This window comes from Gekko japonicus, unplaced genomic scaffold (genome assembly GCF_001447785.1).
Source record: "Gekko japonicus isolate JY-2015 unplaced genomic scaffold, Gekko_japonicus_V1.1 scaffold13, whole genome shotgun sequence".
NCBI classification, from domain to species: domain Eukaryota; kingdom Metazoa; phylum Chordata; class Lepidosauria; order Squamata; family Gekkonidae; genus Gekko; species Gekko japonicus.
The window spans coordinates 853,969-872,199 of record NW_015172553.1 but is presented as its reverse complement, the minus strand read 5'-3'; the positions used below and the strand labels follow the sequence as shown (position 1 = coordinate 872,199).

The 18,231-nt window shown below is 46.4% G+C and overlaps 1 protein-coding gene across 4 annotated transcripts in view; it reads left to right on the top strand.

Moving 5' to 3' along the window:
• The window catches only part of TMEM230 (transmembrane protein 230), a 20,709-nt gene extending 16,875 nt beyond the window's left edge, over positions 1–3,834 (top strand). For all 4 annotated transcript variants that reach the window (XM_015421103.1, XM_015421101.1, XM_015421104.1 and 1 more), the window contains exons 3-4: positions 1,350–1,472; positions 2,463–3,834. In XM_015421103.1, the coding sequence (XP_015276589.1) occupies positions 1,350–1,472; positions 2,463–2,603 (264 nt within the window). In that variant the 3' untranslated portion in view covers positions 2,604–3,834. The remainder of the gene's footprint in view (positions 1–1,349; positions 1,473–2,462) is intronic.
• Positions 3,835–18,231: the final 14,397 nt, after the last annotated feature.

Here is an 18,231-nt window from a genome sequence, read left to right as displayed (position 1 = left end):
TATCCACAAGCCTGCTCACCAGGGCCGAGTGCCCTGTCCCTCTGGTGAGCAGGATTCCAGCAGCATACAGGTCCTCCTCCCCAGAGCTCTCTGTTGTGCTGTGATTCAAAGCAAGTATTGTGGTGGTTACAGCAGAAAAGGCCCTGTTTGAGGTACCCTAAAAATGCATCTGTCATGTTCCCTTATTTACTGTAGAAGCAAGTGTAGATGGAAAGTTGATCTGAGTAGGCAGTACTTCCAGTCTTGGGATGAAAAGGAAGCAAAAAGCACCAACTTCAAGGGTTGGTTTAGGAGTGGAAGTTGGATGCAATTCTGGGAAAGGGCACATTGGACAGCACAGGCAGAATATTTCATTGGCTCTCAAACCCCATACGAGGGATTTGTCTTCTACGCCGTGTGTGTGTTTGAAGACACAGCACAGGATGCCCACCAGGAGGCAGAGCTGCCACACTGATGGGCAGCAACCCTAAGGTAGCATTTCTTCCCTCTTATAGGGTCTGGATGGGATGAACATATGAATCTGTCCTACACCGAGCCTAGTCCAGTACTGTCACTTCCACCTGGCAGTAGCTCTTTAGGGTCCCTCCTCTAGAGATTTCTGCTAGCTGAGATTCTCTATAAAACGGAGATGTCAGGGATTGGACCTGGGACTTTCTGGACAGCTGCTCTTCCCCTCTGCTATATCCACAAGTCAGGCTGACATAGAGAACCACAGTTGCTGCAGCTGGAAGAGATGACCTCCTTTCTACCTCACCAGAGGGAGTCATCAGTTGTGATCTTAACCCACAATCAAACTGTCTCAGTGTTCCACAGAGAGTCGATCTGAGCATCTTAATTGAGGCCAGAAAGCCACTTTTCTTCTTGATTTCTCTCTCACACTTCATTGGCCCTGAAGAGCTAGTCTATATTTATCTAGAGGTGTGAGATTCCAACTTCTGCCTGCTCCCTCTCCCAACTGCTTTCTTCCAATTAAAGCACACCTCTGTGGGAGGCTGGTTTCATCCAGAAGGGCAGTTCTTACATAAGAGGGGTAATGTCCAATGTCCACCTAGTCCTGTACTCTAATGCTTGCCACCGTGATTCTTCTGGGAACTCACAGCAAGGGTATGAGGGTGGTAGGATCTCTCAGTGGTCTGTCCTGAGCATCTCAAGATCAAAGAGCCTGGGGGCATTCCATTTCACCCAGTATGGCAAATAGCTATAGGATAGACCTGTTTTTAAAAGCCCCTTGATCTAGTGGCCGTCAGTCTTCCTGGCAACAGATTCTGGACCTTAGTGGCTGTGTTGATGTCATAATGGCTGAAAGCATCCAGTGAAGGCTTTTAATGCTGCCTTTTCTTCCCCTTCAGTTCAAGAAGAGCCCTCCAAAAATCCCCTACAAGGCTATTGCGCTGGCTACTGTGCTGTTCTTGATTGGCACCCTTCTCATTATCATTGGAGCCCTCCTCCTTGCAGGATACATCAGCAGGGGAGTAAGTTGCTCAAATCTGTTGCGAATGACTCTGTCCCAGATCTCTCAAGAAAGCATGCGTACATATGCACATGTGGGCAGCAGGGCCTGATCCAACGTATATGGAAGCATGTTCACAGGGGATGCAGCAGGGAATTCATTTTGGGTGCAGAAACTGGAGCAGCTTTTGATATAAGCACTTCAGTTTGCCAGTGCATTTCAGTGTTGACCACTGTGGCCTCAGGGAAGCTCTGTTTACTTGATCTCTTCCGTCAAAGAGGCTCTCAAGAGCTCTCCCCTTCAAGTGTCTGGCAGTGTGTTGCATGATACAGATTTGCATTCAGTAAATTTCTTCATGAGGGTACTGAATCTGATAATTTATAGCCATAAATGGGTCACCATATATGGCATTTATAGCACGCCCCTCTCCCATATAATTGACATTGGTAGGTAAGAATTGCATTAAGCATCTGGGGCTTCTGTTATGTAGCAGTCTTGTGCAATGCACTTTCTGCACACCTGTTTTGTAGCTGAGATTATGTGGGAGGCTATGGGAAGCGGGCCAGTGTGTGGGATTCCATCTTTGAAATATGGATTTGATGACCACCTAAATTCCTTAGGGATGGTTTGCACAAGCATATTCATGACTTGTTGACTGCTCATTTTGCACCCAAATTACTTTAATTCATGTAATCAAACACCTGATTGAGATGACTTTGCAGATGCTGGTCATTCTTAAGAAGTTCTGTGCTTTTTAAAGCAGCCCACATTTGGTTGCAGTGTTGAAGAGTCAGAACTTGTAGTTTCTTCAGCTGATGGGTGCAGCAGCCAGTGGTGACTTACATGTGAGAATGGTCCCTCGTAGATATAACCCCACAGAGAGCATTTCCAAATCTGCACTTAACACCTCAATTGCAACATGTTTTCAGTTCAAATACTCAGCTGCCAAGTGTAGCAAGATTGAGAAATGCAAGTGCCAGTGTGAATGAAGCCTTATTCTTTTGTTTTCCAGGGAACAGACCGAGCTATCCCCGTCTTGATTATTGGGATCCTGGTTTTCCTTCCGGGCTTCTATCATTTGCGCATTGCGTATTTTGCTTCCAAAGGCTACCGGGGTTATTCCTATGATGACATCCCAGATTTTGATGACTAAGAAGATTCTGCACTGTGGCAACTTGATTCAAATTGGGTCCAAGGAGCAAAAAAAAGCCTGAGCATCTAAGTTAGCCAATCAGGCCTGTTCTTGCACAAGGCAACTTGGCAAGTATTGTAAACCAATGGCATAGTTTTTTTTGAAGAATTTCTTTCTGATGGAAAGATTAGCTGAGAAATGCAAAGCAAACGTGAGCAGCTGTCTGGGGAAACATTTCCTCTTTTTTGAGGGGAAGTTTTTGATGGTTAGTAAAATGCAACTGGGCTTGTTGCCCCATGGGATGGGTGCACAGGTGTGAGAGAGAAAAAGAAATTCAGGTATTAAATCTATAGTATTTCTTATTAGGTTTTTTTTAAAAAAAGAATATTATCATTTAGAGCAAGACACCTGCAATATTGTAACAAGTGTGTATCTCCTTTCTAAGGATTACATCTCAGTAATATTTTTCAGACAAATTAATTGGATGGGATCTAGCCATTATGGCCACTACAAGTTAACACTTGGTGCATGACTGGGACCAGTGGAGGACAATAGGGTTGTTTGTTGATCCCCTCCTGGGAGCTGGCTCAGGGAAGACTTCAAAGTAAATCAAAAGCAAAAATACATAAAATCAGATTTGTGTTTTGAAGCAGAAAATCAAACCCATTGCCACACAAACATATAATCTCGTCTGTTCCCTGCCTCTCCTATACAGCCTACACAGCCAAGAAAAGAAAAAAGTCATTTCTCAGACCCTGCCATCATGAATAAAGGCACTGGTGTGATATCCATGGCCAGCAAACCCTTTAGTGTCACTATCTGACCGTCTGGTTGATGCAAAATGCACCAGAGGTTCATGTCGAACAGGCTGGGGTCATTGGCAGGCCTTGCTGAGCCTCCTCCTTCACAGAGTAAGATCGCAGGCATGTAGCAAGTGCCACATCAAAGGTTCCTCAGCTCTTTGTCAGTGGACTTCAGTGTGGATAGTCAGGCAGGACCCTGCTTTGCCTCTGTTGTGGCCACTGCCTAAATGCTATGCAATGTTCCTGAACCAGATGCGTGGAAAATCTTCTCTATCTATAGACAAGTTATTCTTTGGCATTGGGTTTTTTAAGCTGTGCGTTTATCTCTGGATCATTTAACTCAATTTTCAGCTTAGAAAGTGGAGGAAAGCTTAAGTATGCAATGAGAAGTTCTAATCTGCAGTTACAGGATATGTATTTAATACAAATAAAGACCACATTTTGTTTGACCTTGTGTTCACTTAATTTCTTAGTCCCAAGAGGTCTCATACATGGCAGTGTCCCGGCTGAGGAACAGCAGGGGAGAAAAGAGAGGTTAGGACCACTGAGTGGGGAAAGGGAGTGAAGAAGACCTTGCCCCTGATACTCAGAGGTTCCACTGGATTCTCTTCTGCTTCGAGAACCTTCAAGAGGTTATGATTATGGCTGGAGGGAATCACAGGCTGGAGCCCCTGCCCCCTTTTCTCCATCTCTTTCCCGCTCCTTTGCCTATGCGTGGTTGTCAGAATTGTTGCAGCCCCAGACTATGGTCTAATCTAATCCTTATTTGTCATGGCACCAAGCCAGCAAATCAGTAACATCATACAAAACTGATAGAAAGAATTCGTTAAAATACAAATATACTAATAAAAACCATGGTCTAAAAGATTTGAGGGGTTAAATAATCTTTACGGACACAGTAACAAGCTGCACAGAATTTAGCTACAAGTTAGGAAATGGTCTGATTATCATCTGATAATAAGTAGTTGACATAGTCAGAGCCCATCAGGCCAGGCCTTTCAAGTGGTGGGCACCTTTGTTAGCAACATTAGTTATATTCATTGACTCTTCTGGTCGCATTCCCTCTGAATGGGGAATGGCTATAGTGGTTCCAGTTTTTAAAAAAGAGAGGAGAGATGATCCAGCAAATTATCAGCCTATTAGTCTATTAAATATATGCAGTAAGCTGTAAGTGAGACACCTTTTGGACAAGCTTTGGCTGGCTCAGGAGAATATGATAGCTACAGACTATGATGTGAAGTGCTGATTTTGACTCAGTGCATCTACACTCTCAGTAACAAAAAAGATGATACTAGAGAATACAATGAGTTCAGTGGCACCCTACCAATACTAACAAGATTTCTACCAGCATACTGTGTCTGTGAGTCAGAGCTTGCTTCATCAGATGTACTGTAATGTAAATCCAACAGGTTGATTTACATACACAATGAAAGGAGGCAGGTGTTACAAGAAAAGGCTGGTTCAGAACAAGATGTGATCCAAACAGCAAGCATCAGCATGGGTGTGAGATACTCCCAACTGTTTTGAGATAACAGACCTCGATTATCAGAGGAAGAAGGATGCAAGCACTCCCACACGGGCTTTTCTGGCTGCCTGCCCCTAAAAACATGAATAATGCAGCCCTATTCAGTAGGCTGTGCCAGTAGATAACTTTTTGGCTTGGCTTGTTTTTATTCATTTTATTGGCTTGGCTTGTTTTATTGACATTGTAATGGCATGTTTGCTTTTTATTGACTTGGTTTACTGTCTTGGGCGGATGATTTTGTGTTATTGTCCACCTGGAGAAGATATGGAGAGGGGGGCATACATTTTCTCAATAAATAAATGTTCACTGATGTTTACAGGCATAACACAGAACAGCCACGCCGATGAGAGGGAGTTTCATTTATTTATTTGAAACATTTATACCCCACTTTATCTCATTAGACTCCAAAATGGCTAACAGTGCAATACCAGATTGGGAGGACGCATAGTATAACAGTCCATTAATAAGGTTAGAAAATGCACAGAAGTAAAACTGGCATAAAATTTGAAATGCACCCACATCTGCCAAAATAGGTGTTTACCCTCCACCCAAAAATTGCTGGAATAAAGAATACCTTCCTAAATGCAGCAACTGAGGTTTCCCTCTGCATTTACTCTGATAGGCCATTCCAAAGGACTAGACTCACCACAGAAAAAGGTTGCGGCCTAGCTTGTTGCAGTACGAACAGACCTAAAAGATGGCTATCTGAAGAACATAACTGGTGCATGGGAGTGTACCTGGAAATGTGATTCATAAGAACATAAGAAGGGTCCTGTTGGATCAAACCAGTGGTCCATCTAGTCCAGCATCCTGCCTCACACAGCAGCCCATGAGTTCCTCTGGAGGTCCAGCAACAGGGCATACAGGCTGAGGCCTCCCCCTGATGTTACCTTCTGACACTGGTATTGAGAGGTTTACAGCCTCTGAATGTGGAGGTTCCCTTTAGTCACAATAGTCAAATGATAATTATGAAGGCCCTAGGCTGAGAAGGGCATATAAAGGTAATAACCAGCACTTGGAACTGGGCTATTAAACACAAATGAATAAAATGTCTCTATTAATATGGGAGAGAGCAACTGAGCATTATGAGAAGGGGAGTTCTTTGAGATTAAGGGCTATGCTAGAAGCCTGTAAGGTCTAGGATTCACCTCCTGGGCCAACAGATCCATGAAGATCGGTAACCACTACTGGTCAGGATGCTCCATCCTCATTTGTTGGTTCTGTCTGAATACCAACTGCATGATTGAGAAGAAACTATACCCTGTGGGTATATGGAGTCTGTCAACTTCCTGAGCCATCGGTGCCTGTGTTACTTAGAACAGTGGTTCCCAGCCTTTGTATTTTGTATGGTGGTGACCCATCCAGTGCTGGCTCAAGGTGTTTTGGTGCCTTAGGCAAACTATCACCTTAGCCCCTATCTATTCCATTTGTATGGTGCCCGACCAGATGTTTTTGAGAAAACAAACATCACACAAAGGGTGCAGCTGCCCCCACTATGAACCCCCAGCAAATGGGGGTTCATCTCCTCTGCTGGCTGGGCCAGAGCTGGAGTTTGAGGAGGGGTGCTAGGGGTGCACTGGGTTGTGAAGATAGCAGACAGCCATGAAGAGGTTGGTAGCAAGGGGCTGGGTGCAGTACATCTCCCCCAGCAGGTGGAGAGCAGGGAGACACTGCAGGGGGCTGGGCAAAAGTTTTGGGCTGCTGAAGGAGCAGCACCAAAACAAGAGCCCACTTACGCACACACCTCTTTCTCAGGGCCAGCCCCAGTTTATTTTGCACCCTAGGCAAGGATCCCTTCGCCCCCCCCCCTGCCATTTTTCAAAAATAAATGCATTTTAGGAAGAATGAAAAACACAAATAATCAAGAAACTCTCAGAGTACGGGGCTGGGTGCAGTTTGGTGCCCCTAAGGGCTGGCCCACTCTAGGCGATCGCCTAGTTTGCCTAGTGAGTGAGCCGGCCCTGCTCTTTCTGTCCTCTTCTAGTTTTTCTATGGCATGCTGAACAGCTCCCACCTGCTCTCCAACCCCTTTCAGCTTCTACGGTGAAGTTACTAATTGCCTGGCTTCTCCCCCCCACCCCATTATTGGCTCAAAGAGGGAGGCAGATATGTGAATGTGAGAAGCTGGCGAGGAGAAAAGAAAGAGGGCGGCAAAGGGCATGAGCTGCCATTAGGGAAGGCTGGCCTGCAACCCAGAGGCTTCAGGGCCCTCCAGTTGAGATACACTGAGTTAGAGGATGCTTGGATGGGTGGAGAATCATCAACCAGCCCTAATGCAGCTGACATTGCAGTCTCCACGCTGCTGGATTGATTAAATAGGTGCAGTATTTCTCCTGCCTCAGTCTATGATTAGGAAGGAGAAGCGTGATGTAAGTTGCTGTATTGTGCTGACCTACTTTTCCCATTCATGCATCTTTCCTTTTTCCCGTATCTGATCTCAGTGCCAGTTCCCAGGCGCTTTTGCTTTATTGGAGTGATGACTACAAGTCATTGAGTAAAAAGCACTTCTGGGAGTGGAGCTGGCAAGGGCAAGTAAGCAGCTGATCCAAACTGCTGAGTCAGGGTCCCATCAGCATTTTAAGCCCGGCTGTACAACTTCCCCTTCATGAGAAGAAGTACTTGGAGGGAAATATTCTTGAACATGAAAAATTGGAAATGGACAATGAAAAAGCTTAATTTAATAATGTTTCTATATTAAATACTGCACAGAAGAAGCCAGTGCAAATTGCAGGCAACTCAACTGCCAGCTTATTTATTCATTTATACCTTGCCTTTCTCCCAAGCAGGGACCCAAAGTGGTTTACATCATTCTCCTCTGTGGGAGGGTGTGTGTGGAGGAAGTAGGTGGGAGGTTGGGAGAGTGATGGGGCAGAAAGAGTGATGGGGTGGGGGCAGAAGGAAGTGACAGGCATGAGGAGGGGGAGGAGAGAGAGAGAGAGAAGGGGGGGCAGGAAGGAGAAACAGTGTGAGAGAAGTAGGGGGGGAAGGGAAGAAGCAGAGGTGGAGGGAATGGGATAGCTGCTCCCACAAGTTACTTGTGGGTCCCCACTTCTTTTATCCTAACAGCAACCCTGTGAGATAAGTTAGACAGTGTATGTGACTGGCCCAAGTTCACCCAGCAAGCTTCCATGGCAGAGTGGGGAGTTAAACCTGAGCCTGCCAGAAACTAGTCCAATACTCTAACCATTATACCACACTGGCTGTCTTCCTATGCCAATATTGGGAGGACCCATGCCATTGCTGGGCTAGGCCAGTTTTACCTGCAGCAAGCAAGCCCGCAACCTGCCATTTGTGTAGACCTGCCTTAGAGTTGCCAGCATCCAGGTGGTAGCTGGAGAACTGCTTTTACAACTGATCTCCAGGTGTCAGAGAACAGTTTACCTGGAGAAAATCGGTGCTTCAGGAGCTGAACTCTGTAGCATTATACCCCATTTAAGTCTCTCCCCTCCCCAAACCCCACCCTCCTTGGGGTTCACCTCCAAAATCTCCAGGTATTTTCCAATATGGAGGTGGCAACCCTAACCTGCCTACTGGGAACGCTTGGTGCTGCCTCCTGACTCCGAAGTGGCCAATGCACCCTCTATGAGAAGCAGACCTCTGAGAGACGACTCAGCCTTGACACTTGCAGCATCACTGTTGGGTAATGCTTAAGGGGGGCGGATTTTATGGGAAGTTATGGCCAGGAACACTGGTTTGGGGGTAGTAAGAATATCTCCTCCTATTTCCAATTGGCCACCAGCCTGCAAGAGAGACTAAATAATGTTTTCTCCTGGTACAAGCAGGAGACCTGTAGATAGGCTTCCAGCCCCTTACAGCATGAGTGCTAGGAAGCAATATAAGAAAGGCACAAAGAACTGGAAGTTGGCCTCCTTGGGTTAAGGCACACACTTCAGAGCAAAAGTACAAACAGGAGAAGGGAAGGGGAGTGAGACACCGGGGGCCTCTATTTTCTCCTGGTCCTTTTGGACAAGGGGACTCTGTGTCAGGATCATTTACCAAACTCCTTCCGGGTATAACCCCAGTTGAGGGACGAAATTATGGGATATGAGCTGGTTAATGAAATGGGGGGATGTTTGTAAAATTAGCAGTGCCTCCAATCCACTGACTTCTGCTCCTAGCTGAGGGGGGAGGCAAGAGGACATAAAATACAATTTCAGTACAAATCCACAGACTCTCTAATCACCTTTTACCCTTCACAAGTAACATTCAAAATACAAGCAGGCTTTATTCAACAGAGGGATGGGAAATCAAAGTAGGCTGCCCATATATAAAACCTCAAATTTTGGCAATACAGTTTAAAGCTGGAATTACATAGGTGATAGAATCTTTTACTGTCTCTCTGAGGCCTTGTGAAAGTCTAATATTAGGCTCTTTCCTGCAGCTTGCCTGGCTGCCTGTGGCAGTGCTAGTGCTACTGCTGCTTTCAGGGCTTTTGGTGTTACTGTCAGTCTTTAGAGGCTTCAGCACTCTTTTTGTCTCCTTATCAAACCATACCATTTCTCTGCACAGGGCACTGCCCTGCTTTTTCTAGTCAGGTTGCCTTGAGAGGATACTGGACTCTCAGCCCTGGGCTGGGCTTTTTTTGTAGAAAAAGCCCAGCAGGAACTCATTAGCATAATAGGCCACACCCAACAGCAGAAACTCATTAGCTTATTAGGCCACACCCCTGACAGCACAGCTCATTGGCATATTAGGCCACTCCCCCCATGTTACCAGAAGTGTGCTCATCCAGCCACACCCACCTTTTGCTTCTTATTCTGTTTACCTTGTTTGTTGTCCAAACCCAGGGCTTTTTTGTAGCAGGAACTCCTTTGCATGTTAGGCCACACACCCCTAATGTAGCCAATCCTAATGAGTTTCTGATGTTGGGTGTGGCCTATTACGCTAATGCGTTCCTGCTGGGCGTGGCCAACTTGGAAGCCAGCCGGAACTCCGTTCCTGTGCGTTCCTGCCCAAAAATAGCCCTGGCCCTGGGACTGGTAGGATTTGTCTCATAAGGTTTGTGCCTAGTGGACCAGCTGATCCAGCAAGGCAGCCTTCCCACGCCTCAGCCTGGGAGGTAACCAGGCTCAGCTGCATGGCTAGCAGGTGCTGAGCTCCTGTGGCTGCATGCTGTGCTTTGGCCAGGATTTCTCTCGGTGCATGGCTCTGGGATGGAGTTGCATGCAGCCAGTCTGGCACTTCACCTCCGCCTGGACCTTCTGCTGCTGCCATTCCTACAGAGTGGGAGTGGCCTCTGGAGGGCTATGGGCTCAGGTTCACATCCTGCCCAGTGGAGGCCTAGTGAGTATTTGAGGGGCCAGTGGCAAGGTCTCTCTTGTCAGCAGTTACCTCTGCAGTGCTGGGCCCTCCCTGGTCTCTTCCCCCCTGAGGACCCTGAGTCAGAGTCACTAGGCTGATCAGAGGTGGTCATGACAGGCACTCTTCTCCTTGGACAGCTTTCCTCTCCATTTCTATACAGAAATCTCCCTTCCTCAGAAAGCTCTCCTTTATTTCTTTTTCCTCAGACACCTCCTATGATTCCATACCCCTACAGACAAACACACACACCCCTTTCCCTCACAAACTCCACCAGGGGACCAAAGACCTAAGGTTACACAGGCCATTCTGGTTAATGCCAGGTCAGTATCTAATAAAACATCCATCATCCATTATTTAATTCTAGATAAAAGAGCCAGCCAAGCCCGGGTGTATCACTTGAAAACCAATGTTCCCTCTAAGCTGTGGAGTCTTGTGAGCAAAAATTCTACTCTGCGAGCTACTGGCATTAAAGTTGTGAGTGAGCGGTTTGGCTACTGCATAAATTAGTTTGCTCTGGAGCCATTTCCCCTGAGCTAAGACAAAAATGTGTGAGCCAGAGGCTAAAAAACTGTGAGCTAGCTCACACTAACTCAGCTTAGAGGGAACACTGCTTGAATCTCGCCTGAATGAAAGCTAAAGATTGACAGTGGTGCAGCTATGTTCAGTTGGGCCTGCATACAAAGACTGGTCAGAGAGGTGGAGTTGCTGTGATCCATAAAGATTCTCTCTGTGTCGTCTCAGGCAAACTGAGTGATACATGCAACACTGAGGGAGGAGAGTGTCCCATTGACCTCACCTGAGCCAAGCAGTGGCTTGGCCTTTGCCTTCACTAGATTCTACTGATGGAGGTTGTGGCGGAACGGGCCCGCGTCCACTGGCAGACCCCGCTCTGCCCACCCCTCCTTTGCCTGACCTGGCACCTGAAGGGGCAGTTTTTCACCACTGCCTCCGGGTATTGCTGCCACCACTGTCCCTGTCTTGGGCTCTGGTTAGGCGGGACAGCCTCCTAACCTCCCTCTGCTGTTGCTAGGAACCCACCTCGGGGCTTCCTGCTAATCTTCGGGGCTCCCCTGGAGAGTTGGCAACTGACCGTTTTGCCCTTATTCTCCTCCTCAGGGAGTCCCCAACCCACTCTTAGCGTGTCCAAGCGGCTGGGGGAACTATGCGGTACAGAGGGATTTCTCAGGGTCAACAGTAAAAGAATTTATTTTGAAAACACTTAACTATATACAGGCATATTAACAGTGAACTGAAGAATTAAAATAAAGGTGGATAATAAATCGCTCCATCTCTCCCTTCACTACACATACCCTGTCTAGATGGTCTGCAGGGCAGGCACATTACTTGGTTTCATTGGAGGAACACAACTCTCAACATGGCCTCTGCCTCCTGCAAACTCCAGCCAACAGCCTGACTGGCTCCAGACTTCAGGCAGACTGCTCTCAATTCCCACAGACTGGTTTCCCGCCCAAAAGCTCCACTATATGAAACAGCCCTTCCCGCCCAGGAAGTGACTCTCCCTCCTGCAGCATTCTGGGGCAGATCTCCTCACAGCCTTGATGGACTTCCTGTCCTCTCTAGGGAGCTGCCCTCTGACTGCTGGTTGGAGACAGGAGGGGGGGGAATGAGGAGGAGACTAGGCCAAGGCCTACCTCAGGTTTCATGGTCTCCTCCTATCTGGCCCACACCAACTTAAACATAGGCATAAAATGGCGTTTCTCCACAGAGGTAATGATAAACCTCAATCAAATCTGCTATTTTGAAGCAAGGTTCTTAAGGGTACTGATGTCCCAATTCCAGCTGCATATGGATGATGTTTATTATCTTGACTCCACAATCAGGCTTCAAACCTGGTTTGGGGGCTCTGTCTGCTCTGTTCGATAGCCTTCTCTGGCAGAGGAAGTATGATTCTGGACCTCAGCAGCTTTGGGTGCCTTTAAGTATTTTTAGATCTAGCGGATGCTGTTTTACCATGGTCATAGTCCTAACCGGAAGATAAAGCCCAGAAGGAAGCTACTGTTCTTCTTCATGGGACTTGTCCCTCAGGGCTCCATCTTGTCTCCTTTGGTATTTAACATCTCTACATGAAGCTGGTTTGAGAGTTCATCCAGGCACTTTGTATCATCTGTATCTTGATGATACCTCACTCTTTTCTTCTTTTCCTCTTAACCAGATGAAGCTGTCTTTATCCAGAACAGGTATCAAAAGACAGTAAGGGATGAGAACCTCAATCCAGAGAAGATAGAAGAGATGTTGGCAGGAAATTCAGAGGACCAGCTTTCAGGGGAAATGCCTGTTCTTGATGTGGGTTATATCAGATTCACAATGGGGAGGAGTGTTCTCCTGTAGCCAGCTGGACGTGTTCGATCCAGTATGGACCTTTCTGTTCTTTAAAGTCTGCTGGTGGCACATCTTCTAGGAGCAGGGTATTTTTGATAGTCACATGAAGCTGCCTTATACTGATTCAGACCATTGGTCCATTAAGGTCATTAACATCTATTCTGGCTGGTATTGGCTCTCTAAAGTCTCAGGCAGAGGTCTTTCACATTGTCCGATCCTTTTGACTGGAGATGCCGTGGACCTTCTGCATGCAAAAGTGATGCTCTACTACTGAGCCACAGCCCTTCCTCAATATTGCCCCAATGCTGTGGAACGTATTCCCTGGTGATGTTCACCTGTCCTTGGGTTCTCTCTACAAACTGTTTAAGACTTATCACTTCAGACTTTTTGTGACCTACAGCTGTGAGAATTATAGGTTTTTTATGCTTCTGCTATCTGTGCTAATTTTGCCTCCTTGATTTTGTTTTAATGTCTGTTATAGGCTGCTATGAAAGTATAGCTTTAAGCAGTGTATTCATTATTGTAAATAAATAAAAGGTAAGGCAAGGTTGTTAGGTGGCCACTTCTGGGTGGAGTGTGTTCCATTAAGGGTGAATGTTAGTAAAATGTGTATGAAGTTTTGCTTCCGCTCTGATGGAAAGTTACAAGCTACAAATGAAGATAGGATTTGGAGGACAGGATGGAGCTGGCTCAACTGTACATGAAACAACTTTCCCAGGGAGGTGCCCCTAGTCCCGTCACTTTCAATCTTTAGAAGGTGGCAGAAGACTCTTGTATTTAGGACTGCATTTAATGAAAGCAGTCCTAAACTGTGATTTTAAATTTTTGGTGTTTATGTTTGTTTGTTTGTTTGTTTTAAACTGCCCTGAAAGGCAGAATTTTATTGAAATTGTCACATGTTTTGCACAAACAAACACAAAATAAACATACATAGTAAAGGTAAAGGTCCCCTTGCTCGAAAGCCAGTCGAATCCGACTCTAGGGTTGCGGTGCTCATCTCCGTTTCAAAGCCAAAGAGCCAGCGCTGTCCGAAGACGTTTCCGTGGTCATCTGGCCGGCATGACTAAACACCAAGACGCACGGATTGCTGTTACCTTCCCACCCAAGTGGTACCTATTTATCTACTTGCAATTTCTTGCTTTCGAACTCCTAGGTTGGCAGGAGCTAGAACTAGAGACGGGAGCTCACTCCGTCATGCGGCACACTCGGGTCTCGAACTGCTGAACTACTGACCTTCCATAGCCTGCAGTTCAGCGTCTTAACCACTTGAGCCACCGCAGCTCCAAAACATACATACATACACACATTTATGGGGGTTATTATTCTTTTTAACAAACATTATGCTTATACCTAATCCACCTTAATCTCTATTCTTGTATATTATGTTGAGTAACCATCCAACTCTACCTAAATCGAGAATATACTTTCTAATAAACGAATAGTCTGTCCATTATAAACTTGCCTACATGTAATTATCATACCAATTATAGAACCGTGTCCAAGTATTCTGGTTTGGGGGGTATTTCATTAATATTGTAAGCTACCTTCTAGCAAATGTTTTAAATAAATGAACTAAATACTCTTGATATCATTTTACTATTGTTAATTATTATTCAATTATTGTTAGCTGTTTTAAAATGTTTTAATTTGTCAAATCTTTGTTGTGAACTGCCCTGAGCCTGCTTGCAGGGGAGGGCGGGAGAGAAATATAATAAAATAAATAAATATTTTTCAAGGGCACAGAGGTTCAGATCTCATGTAGCATCACACAGGGTGCTGAAGGGCTCTTCCCACATTGTGTAGTGTTGCCCCGGGGGAGGGGCAGCAACATTTCTAGATGCAGCTCTGGGAAAGCAAAAGACTCAAAATCTAATCTAGAGAGTACATTTCTGGCACGCTTTACAAAAGACAGAACAGATGAACTCCTGTGTTTTATAGCTGGTGATTAGTCATATCTATCTCTATTTGCCATCAAGGGCTGAAAGCCTGGCAGCTATTTTTAAAGCCAGCATGGATTTTGCTCTGCATAAATAAGGACACAGAAACCTGGAGGACAGGAAAAGATGACTTGGCGCTCCATCCTTGTCTCTTCTTGTTTCATCTCAGGCCACCACACTGTACCCCTTTTCCTGGGGTCCTTCTGAGGGCATCAAATTGTGGGGGGCAATAATAATTTTGATTGATACATTTTCTCTACTAAGCACTATGTGGTTTCAAACTAAGTTGCAAAAGCTAGCCAGTTTCTTGCTTTCCTGTAAGAGCTGGGTGCTTCTCCCATAGCCTGTCTTGTGGCTAGCTCAGCTTAGTTCCCCTTTCTTGTAACAGGTGTGTTTCTTAACAATTCTTCCTTTGCAGTTTCAGCTAGTTACTTTAGCAAACAGACAACTTTTTTTTTTTTAAGTCAGGCATGACTTTTCCACTTGAACATATGAAACTGCCCTGTACTGACTCGGTGACGTCTGCTTTGATTGATAGTGGCTCTCAAGAAGAGGTTAGGGATGCCAGCCTCCAGACGGGACCTGGGGATTCCCCGGAATTACAGCTCATCTCCGGACTATGGATAAGTGTTCCCCTGGATAAAATAGATACTTTGCAGGGTGGACTCGTTGGCATTGTACCCCACTGAGGTCCCTGTCTTCTCCAGACTCCAGGAATTTCCCAACCTGCATCTGGCAACCATAGAAGAGGCCTTTCACATCACCTACTTCCTGATTGTTTAAACTGGACATGGTAAGGATCGAACCTGGGAGTTTCTGCATGCAAAACAGATGCTGTACCACTGAGCCACACTTGCTTCTTCTTGTTCTCTCTGAGAGGCCAGAGACAAGAAGGTGTAGGGAGTTGTAGACAGTTCCTGGGAGATAGGCTTCCATCTCAACACTGAATATGCAATATTGTGGGCAGCTGTACAAATTTAGATAATTCAGGATATTTCCTTTCCAAGAAGACAGAGAGTAGGAGTTGCAGTTTTGAGGGGTCATAATCATGCTGCAAATAACATTATAGTGACTCAGTAAGAACACAGGAATCGCCTTGATGGATCAGACTCAAAAGTCGTGCATGTTCTTTCCATCACATAGGCACAGTTAGGTGTATCCCAAAGCTCATAAGCAGGAGATACTATTCCCCTGCTGTTTGGAGACTTGGCACAACGTAACAACAGTGCTGGGACACTTAAAGGGGCAGCTGTGCTCTGCCTTTGGAGAGTGGCATCATGTACATCCTTTGCAGGGCCTGGGCTTCTTTTCCTGTCAAGCTGACTTATGGCAACCCTCTAGGGTTTTCAAGGCAAGAGACATTCAGAGGTGGTTTGTCATTGCCTGCCTCTTAGGGATGCCAGCCTCCAGGTGGCACCTGGGGATCTCCCACTATTACAGTTGATCTCCAGACAACCAAGATCAGTCCCCCTGGAGAAAACGGCTGCTTTGGAGGGTGGACTCTATGGTATTGTACCCTGCTGAGGTCCCTTCCCTTCCCTCCCCAAACCCCAACCTCCTCAGGCTCCACCCGCAAAACCTCCAGGTATTTCCCAACCCATAGCTGGCAACCCTACTGCCTCTGCATTGCAACCTGGGTATCCCTTAGTGGTCTCCCATCCAAATACTAACCGGGGGCAACCCTGCTTAGCTTCCAAGGTCTGATGATATCAGGAAAGCCTGGGCTATCCAGGTCAGGGCCTTGGCTTCTATAGTGTGTTTAAAGAGCTATATGAATCTCAAAGCCAGCCTGACTTTTCTACAGGCAAGAGACAATTGTGGAGAGGCCATAGCCTGCTTTCTCTGGTAAACTGGCTTCTGTCTACATCGTGTCACCTATGCCTCTGTGATCCTTCCCACAGTAAGAGGGACTCTGGTGTGCTTGCTGTCATGCAGATTCAAGGTTCCTTTCCCAAAATTTACTATTTATACCCTAGATTCTCAAACTGGTGTGTGTGTGTGTGTGTGTTTGTGTACATGCATGCAAGATACCTGGCAAGATGGGTGGGTTTAAAGTCAGGAGCAATCAGTAGCTGCTACTTGAAGCAATCTTTCACTTGAGTATGTGGAACTTTAGCTGCATGCAAGGATAAGGATGATGAGGGAGTCCCCTCCTTCCAGAAGTTTATTTATGATTCCTTCCTCCTGGCCCACAGATCTTCATGCACAGCAGTGGGCTGCAGACACACAGAGTTGTTCATAGGATCTTTCGAAACATACATTCCATACATTTGGAAGGGTTGGCAAATACAAGGACAATTTAGAAGGGGTGGACTTAAAAGCTCTGGTTGCCTGTCTTGCTTGCTTGTAAAGCTGTTGGCACTGTTGACTCTCTCAGTACCTGATGGCTTCCCCACAAGACGTAAAATAAGAGGTGACAGTTCTGTTATATTATTTCACTGGATTTGGCAGACCATGCCACATCAGGTTGTGTTACTTTAACTCAGCTCAGCTGAGAAACCCTTTGGATCAAAAGGCAGCCTGTCTCTCAAATGCTTTGTTTGGCCCACATGAAACTGGCCATATCTTACCACACCCTGGAAAAGCTGCATTTGGCTTTTTCTTCTCCCAGAATGAGGGCAAGGAAAACTTGGGGGGGGGGGAGCTCCAGGGGAAATATAAAATGATGAAATAAAATAAGGGAGTTTACCTTCAGGTGGCTATAAACCTCCCTCCTTCACTTTTCTTTATGTCAGAGATAGAGAACACTATTTGCAGGTATATGGTCCCACGTTCTGGTGCTTGAATTTTAAGCCTTCTTTCCCCTTCCTGCTTCACTTTGTTGCTTTCTGTCTCATCTCCTCCTCAGTAAATGAAATATTCATATTCTTATCAATCTTCCAGTCCCTTGTGCTATTTCTGGTCTTCCTGGCAAGGAACTCTTTACCTTTGTTGACATTTGGCTGCCTCCTCTGTGTCCCATTTTAAGAAACCATTGAAATGAATCTCTCTTTCTTTCATTTCCTTCTAGAGGTGCTATTTGATTTCTTTGACCTGATGTTGTGTAATGGAGTGTCAGACAAAGACTGGGAGAGCTGAGTTCAAACCACGAATCTCTCAAGTTCACTAGGTAACCTTGCACCAGTCACTAGGCTACCCACCTCCATGTGGCATCTGGAGATGTCCCATTAGAACACTTTCCCAACCCAGAGCTGGCACTACTACCAAGCACAGTCCCTCTGTTTAACCCTGCCTCATATGAGTGTTGTGAGGATAAAATGTGGGAGAACAACAGAGGTCATTTCGGGGGGAATCGCGGGGGATCGCAGTTCCCCCGGGTGAGGTAAGGGGGGCGGGGCACATGACGAAGCCCTGCCCCCTGCTTCTGGCCGCCCTGCTTCCGGCCCTCATTCAGCCACGAGGAGGCCGGAGAAGAGGGAGGGTAAGTTGCTTCCTCCCTGCCTCTCCCCACCCCTGCCTGCCTGGGGCCAGGGACGGCCTTCGCGGGGCTTCCTTGCACTCCTGCCGGCCTTGCAGGCCCACCGCTGGGCCCCTCATGGGGCTCGGCAGTAGAGCTGTATGGCCGGTGGCGGCAGCTGGGACCGTTGGGGGCGGGGTGTGTGGCCTTATGACACACTTCCAGTGATGTCAGGGGGTGTGGCCTTATGACACACTTCTGGTGATGTCAGGGGGTGTGGCATATGCTAATGAGTTATGCTAATGAGTTCCCCTAGCTCTTTTTCTACGACGCGACCCTGGAGAAC